General features: G+C 41.7%; 1 protein-coding gene across 1 annotated transcript in view; it reads right to left on the bottom strand.

The window, feature by feature from the left end:
- Positions 1–600: 600 nt before the first annotated feature.
- gria1b (glutamate receptor, ionotropic, AMPA 1b) overlaps positions 601–7,727 on the bottom strand; it is a 90,142-nt gene continuing 83,015 nt past the window's right edge. Inside the window, 1 exon segment of the mRNA XM_046867577.1 lies at positions 601–2,676. Coding sequence (XP_046723533.1) covers positions 2,518–2,676 — 159 coding nt within the window. The 3' untranslated portion in view covers positions 601–2,517.

Below are 7,727 nucleotides of genomic sequence, written 5' to 3'. Positions count from 1 at the left end.
GGGGCATTATGAATGCCACGTCCCACCTCATGAAGATTATGGACTTTAAAGAAGTAGATGCCAAACTCGCAAACATCCTGAACCATCTAGAGACGTACCAGTACCAATTGGATCCCACTGCATGTGTGGAGTTTGACATTGGACTTCCTGAAGTGTTTAAAGGCTCTGGCATGGAGAAGCTGATGCTGGATCTGTGATGATCACAAATGTTGAGCTCAGTAGCTCCTACTTTTATACCAAAGACTGTTGAAAGAACATTTACTTATAATCTTATACTCCAGTACTCATGTTAGTTCTCACTCTCCAGTGTTCTGTATTGTTGAAAGATTTATGATCAAACTCTTGATGTCACCCAAATGAGGATGGGTTCCCCTTTTGAGTCTGGTTCCTCTAAAGGTTTCTTCCTCATAACATCTAAGGGGAGTTTTTCCTTGCCACAGTCGCCATGGCTTGCTCATCAGGGACAAATTCACACCATTCACCTTAACTGTTGATTTCTGTAAAGCTGCTTTGAGACAATGTCTGTTGTGAAAAGCGCTATACAAATAAACTTGACTTGACTTGACTTGACTATGAAGAAAGAAAGACCCAAAAGCTACGTTGTGCTTAGAAAAGTTTATTTCTCAGCAACACGTGTCAACATATTTTCCCATGTTTTCAGACTCACCTGCGTGGTTTGCGAAAGGTTTTTTTTTTCTGTAACACTGACGTGTGTAAAAAGTTACAAGACAGCCCTGAAAAAGAGTTTCCGAAAGAAAAATTACAGAGTCAAAAAACAAAACGAAACAAAAGTCATGAAACGATATACACAGGGGAGGGGGGAAGGGGGGGGGAAATCGCACCATAAACACAGGAGCAAAAGAAAAAAAATTCAAACAAGTCTATCGAACCACCACAAATGTACGACATCATATTCTTTTTTTTTTATCTTGGTAGTGGAAATGTGTATATTTATATGTTTCTTTCTTTTTCTTTTTTTTTTTCAAAAAAATCAGCTTATAAAATAAAAAGATCTATTCTACACGTATTGAAGTCACTCCGCTTCCACTGCGGTGTGGATACAGTGTGCTGTAGAGTTTATTGAGGAAAAAGACAGAAGGTTGCCGATGCGCAAGCCCCGAACAAATACGCTTAGCTGAAGAGGTGATGTGACCTTGCTGCTGTGCAAAATGTTCTCTTGTGCTTTACAATGGCGGTCTGCTCTTCTTGTGTTCAGGGGTACAATGCATTGGGGAGCGCTTCTCTGACTAGCATGGTTTGGTCTGAAAAAACACCAAGGTTTTAATTCATCAGGGTCAAAATTCTTAAACTCCAGAGAACCATGGAACATTCTCAGTTCGGAGAAATATTACTGAAATGGATAGCTCTTCCTAAAAACCATTCGTTGTCATGCATTCGGCTTGGTTTTTGAACAATACAGGACTGGGAACGCTACTAATGGTCCTGGTGTCCGGTTATATTTCGAACATTTCTGAGCACAACTTGTGGGATGGAGCTTCTTTCTTGCTTTCCGCACATCAATCACGATTACCAGTGTTGCTCGAGGTGGTATTTCCTAATGCGGGTTTTCGAAGTATTGCATCAACAGTGTACAACTTATTACCTTTATCGTTCTCAGTAAGTTTCGTTCCGAAAGCTTACCACGCACCCCGGGTCTTCGCTCACGCATGAACAAATGTAAACAGCACGTGGAAGACTGCACAGGATGAAAAGAACGCAAAATCAAATGCTTTCTTTTTAATATATTGTGTGTATATTCTTGTTTTTTTTTTTCCTCCTTCCTTTTGTCTTAACTTTTGTCGGGCTCTGTCTCTCCCACTCTCTTTCACACACTCGCTAGATTGCTCTTTCTCTGAGATCTAATCACAACTCAGAGACTGCGAGCAGGTGATTCATCATGTACACTAGGGCAGAAGGAGACAAGCGCGCAGGATATGACAAGTGCAAACCATCAGCTCCAGGGTTCTTCAGGAGGAAGCTTATTGGGACGCTTTCGGAGGAGGAGGAGGCTCGGCCGGTGACTTTAATGAGTGTGATGAGAAAAACAAATGCATCATATTTCATTAGCGCTTGAATGACAGCATGTGGACCAGGTTTGTGTGTGTGTGTCTGTGTGTGTGTGTTGGGGGGATATACACAAGCAGGTAAACAAGAAACAAAATAACAGGTTCGTCGTCATGAAGACACAGACGAGTCAAACAAGACCAAACGAAGTACACAGTCATATTCATAGTGCAAGTGTCACTATTTTTTCGAGCCTCGGCTTTATAGTTTCGAAAAACACCGATCCGTACAAAAACTCCCATTCAGGCTCCTTATTGCACCAGTTAAGCAAAAAAAACTCAGCGAACGTCTGTTAGAAAAAGGATTTCTGCCTCTTCTGTTTTCTCAATTTGAGTCCAGAGTGTGAAATGAGTAAGTCCTTTTGGCTGAAGTTCATATCTATTTGTATGCGTCTTCCTCATATCTTGTTTTTTATTTATTTTTTGGTTCCGTCCATTAGTACGACAGGCCTGTTTACATACCGCTGGTGTTGATGCCCATGCCCGACGCTTGGCCCATGCAGGGCAGAGTCTGTGCCGCTTTGGGAAAATCGTGTGCCACCACCCGGCCGTTCTCCCCTCCGCTGCCCATGTGGCTCAGGCTGGAACCCAACATCGCCGCGTCGATAATTTGCTACAAGAGACAGACAACAAGCACGGTTCTTACACCAAATCCAGATTTATCTTTCGATTAAAAAAAGGGAATGCGCCACATCTACAGGAGAAAACAAGGTCCAAACCAGAGTCAATTGTCACTCCGAGCTGTATATCTATGAGAAACTTATGCCTCACTTGAGCCGTATATGTCTGTCAATATGGCAGCCTTGCACAATAATTCAGCAGTTAGGAAATAATTAGAACAATAAAAGAAATGACGATAGCTGGGAAGCCACTCGCTCATGCATTACTTTCACATAATGAAACCCTGTAGGCTTCAAACAAGAGCTAATGATGTGGCTGTCGGGCTTCAAATTCAAATCCAGCACACTTCATTGCATCAGAGAGGATAATGTTTCCCCAGCTGATGCAGTCCGATTGGCCTTCTAGGAGCACCGATTTCTAACTGTGATATAGGAAACTTCTAAACAGTGCCGTTGAAGTCTCAATTTTGATTCATCAAAAATGTGTTGATCAATTTTCTGCAAGAGCACGGCTCCGACGATAATTCCAGCTGTGAGGCAAATCACAGGGCTTATATTAAAGTGCTTGTTCTAATACCTTATTGTTTCTATGGTAACAACTTCCCCAGGGATTTGTATGATACACATTAAAAGATTAAATAATGTGTTGAATAATGGTGAAGTTTAGTTTTTTGTGTCAAGATACAATATGTAGCATTTTTAAGGGATATTTTCAATGCTGTTTAACATTTATGGGTAAAGCCAGAACTAAGGACATTGTGGATTCTTGGTAACATGGGGAAGATGACTGCTTGAACATGTTAAAATGTAAGTAACAAATATATATAGAGAGAATAAAAATAAAAAAGAGGAGAAATTAAAACCTGTTATGCAACACACATTTATGCACGACTTTCTTTCTTTACTCAGATATATATATAAAAAAAAAAAAACTCCACCAAAATGTCTCCAGGTTACATATGTAACCATGGTTCCCCGAGGGAACGAGACACTGCGTCAACAACGCTTCGGGAATGCTTCCGCTTTGTCTATGCTCTAAATCATGTGTGCAATCAGTCCAATGAAAAGTGCGGCATCACTGGCGGGGTGACGTCACGACCAGAAAGCTATAATACGCACATTAATTGAAACCGGCGCTAGCTTCTGAAAAGGGAACGAAGCGCAGCAGGAATGCAGGCAGTGTGGCCTAGAGGCGCAGCGTCTCATTCTCTCTGGGAACCATGGTTACATAGATAACCTGGAGACACTCCCCCTCAGGAACTCGAGCTGCGTCAATAATTGGGAATGAGAGTCTGATCACGCCGGACTGACCAATCCCTGCCTAGTGTGGATGGGCACAGCTAGGTTGAAGAACAGTGGGGAGACCAGAGGAGGAAATAGCATCCACAATCCATCTGCTGCTCTGATTTTCTCCACAGTTCTGTTCTGTAGACGTATATGCCCAATGCTCGCACTGGACACAGTTGGTTAAGTTTCTCCTGGTCTGGGGCCTAAAAAAGGAGGATAAAGGAATGCCTGGATCATAACAGGCCATGGGATTAAATAATGTGTTTGATAATGGTGAAGTTTTCTGTGTCAAGATACAATATGTAGCATTTATTAAAAACATTTTCAATGCTGTTTAACATTCATGGGTAAAACCAGGACTAAGGATGACCAAGGGTACCTCGGGAAGCACTGGCCATGCCTAAAGTAAATTTCCTGAAGATCTTCTACTCTCTTAAGAGAGGAGATGGCTAAGAGGAACACAGTCTTGACTGTGAGGACCCTCAAAGGCACCTTGGTCAAACGCTTAAAGGGAGGCTTCAAGAGGGCCTCCAAGACAATAGCCAAGTGCCCACACAGGCACTCCAGATTAAACCAGAGGCCTCAAAACGTGTCACTAACGGGTTCTTACCCAGCAAATGTCTCACAAAGGGGGCATGACATGGCCGCAATTGCAGACATGTAAACGTTAATGGTGTAAGGAGACAAACCTTTGGCAAACTGCTCTTGAAGGAATTCCAGCACTGGGCTGACTGGGCAGTTAACTGGATCTAAGTGGTGTTGTTCATACCATGTCGTGAACAGGCACCACCTCGCAGCGTTCAACCTCCTTGTGGAGGGAGCTCTGGATTGAAGGATGGTCTCTACCACCCCGGTGGCCTGCCTGGACACCGCAGGGCCACCAGGAGGAGACAGACTTCGTTAAACCAGGTCAAACTGAATCATATAGCCTCTGTCTACAGTGCACAGGACCCCTTGAGAGAGCATGCCAGACTGCTCAATCGTCTCTTAAGGGATATACCTCTTGCAAGCCTAGAGACGGAGCAACACCCTGGTTCAGCTTTAGGGGCCTCCTGAGAGGCGGCGAACCTCCAAGTCCACTACAATGCCGGGTGGAAACCGAGGAGGGTGTTCGCTGAAGCCAGCCGTGCCCTGGAGCACTGAATGTGGCAGGGTTAACAAACCCTACTCGAATAGTGCTCTCCGAGAGCGGAGCGTTCGCAATGACATGCGAGAACAATTTCCGCAGTTGGCTTCATCGAGAGCCGACACACAGAGCGCTTCCTAAACAAACAGAAGCTAGCACCATGTGCATTTTATGGCTTCCTGGTCATGACATCAACCCTCTGGTGACACTGTGCTTTCCATTGGAGTGACTGCACGCATGATTCAGGAACAAGGGTCAAAGGAACAAACACGTAGGTATGTTTTGTCGCATTTTTTTCTTAAAATGCTGAAATAAACAAAATCTCTGCGCTTTTGTAAAAAAGAAAAAACAGACAAGGGGCACTCTCTACTATCTCTGTCATCTCTCTCCACAGTCACAGAAATAAAACAACCTGTATTTCAGTGAATAATTACCTCACAGACGTTGAAATTAATACTTTTTTTCACATCTAAAACAAATATTCTCTTATCATGTAATCCGTATGACAGTTAGAAGAGGTACAGTTTTTCTGGAATCGCCTCATGGACTCTAACTGTCCGTGTGGAAACATAGCAAAAGTTGTGTATGGTGTCTTGATGATTTACGTCATTTAAAACACCATAATTACTTTAAAACCTTAACAAGAATATTGTGTGTATGACAGTAAAACATATTGAGTTTGATTTGACTAATAATAAACATGCATTTGCATAAAGCATGCACAAGTTGGGACACTGTTAAATACCTTATTTACAGTACATAATATCATTAGTAGTTGCGAAGAACCTGAAGAAATCTGAGGGACAAGGGCGAAAATCAATAATTGATGCCTGTGATATTCAGGCCCTTAAGTCATGATTCTGTAATGAAAATCGCTGCATCAGCTCGTTAACACCTCCAGAACACAGTTCGCCATGTCATCCACAAATGCAGGTTAAATATTTATCATGCAAAGAAGAACACATGCGTGAACATGATCTAGAAATGCTGCCAGCCTCTCTGAGCCAAAGCTCATTTGAAATGTACTGAGGCAAAGTGAAAAACTGCTCTGTGGCCAGACTAATCATCTTTTTGGAAACCATGAACGCTATGTCCTTCGGACTTAAGAGGAGACGAATCATCTAGCATGTTTTCAGCATACAGTCAAAAAAAAAACAATGGTGGTATAGGAGTGCATTAGTGCCTGTGAAATGGACAGCTTGGAAAGGCGTCATCAATGCTGAATATGCTATATACAGGATTTGAAGCAACAAATACTTTGGCTTGCATATTTAAACAAGACGATGCTAACTGCATACCGCATCTAGAACATTTGAAAACAATTGGCGCATCATGAAACAAACAAACACAAAAAAGGATACCCAGAACTTTTGAGCGGCTAGAATCCTGTATAATGTTGTCAGGGATCCAACAGCCACACCTTCATCTAAACCACATGTCACTTCAAGCCGCTCTCCTACCTACTAATTACCTACACCTGGCACTCATCAGGCTCCATGCTACATAACCTCCGTTCCCCCACCAGCTCATTGTTCGTTCTACAGCTTAGGCTGATGAACCTTGCTGGACTACCCAAGCTACGACACTACGTTTCGGGTTTGGTTACTCTTTGTTTGCGGGACTCTGTTAGTTCTCAGAACTTTCTGGTCATAGCTTTCACCAGGTTTAGTAAACCTGGAGTTTCGTTCTGGTTTCCGTTTTCTGCCTTGCCCTTTTGTTCTTCATTAAAAAAAACCTTTGTGAATTGCACTTCGGTTTCCGGCACGTCCTTCCGTTGGACAACTGTATATTTATGTACATTTTACACAGTGTCCCAAATTTTTTGGAATAGCCACTGATATTTTGCCACTGATATTTTGCTTATATTATAAAAAGGGACAAAGACAAGATATTATAGCAAAAAAAAAAAAAAAACAACTTCAAATAGTCAGCTTAGATTATTTTCTATAACAGTACACTCATGCATTTGTTTTTTTTTTACATGAATGTTGGGTTCTATAAAAATGACTGATAACATGCTAGTTAATAGTAGAGCATTATTATTAAACTCGCCAAATGAAAACATATTATTAAAATGATTTATTAAGCACACCACTAATTGCTGTTCTTGTATATTAAGGAACCAGTAACTATTTTCATAATTGGACACTACTGCATGCACAGAAAATGGCATTTTTATGACCGAAAATAAATTTATGATTCACCACATGGTTCCACTGGTAATTGAATCTAAATTTGTCTCTGTGAATTATTTTTTTTTGCCCATGGCTGAGAACGTTCAGAATACAGAACCATTTGAAGGAAGTATGGACCACGATTAAAAAAAAAGATCACAGCAGGACGCTTTCTATATCACACTCGCCCACTGTTACCTCTTTCCTACTAACACCCTGTCTTGAGAAGGAAGGCGGTCACGCTCTCATAATCACGTTGCGTATTTCACACCGATGAACTACATCCAAGATATGGATGTTGGAGGGGATCCTTATTCTGAATGTTCTCGCAAGAATATCATCCAAAAAAAAAAACCAAACAGAAAAAAGGGAGGAATTGCCTGTGACTTGAGATTACATTGGCTGAAGCTCAGTGTCAGAGTTTATATTTCCATCTCCTTGTGAAAATGTATCATAA

This window comes from Silurus meridionalis, chromosome 15 (genome assembly GCF_014805685.1).
Source record: "Silurus meridionalis isolate SWU-2019-XX chromosome 15, ASM1480568v1, whole genome shotgun sequence".
Taxonomy (NCBI): Eukaryota; Metazoa; Chordata; class Actinopteri; order Siluriformes; family Siluridae; genus Silurus; species Silurus meridionalis.
Note: the sequence above shows the minus strand (reverse complement) of the source record. Positions and strands in the feature narration are given on the sequence as shown.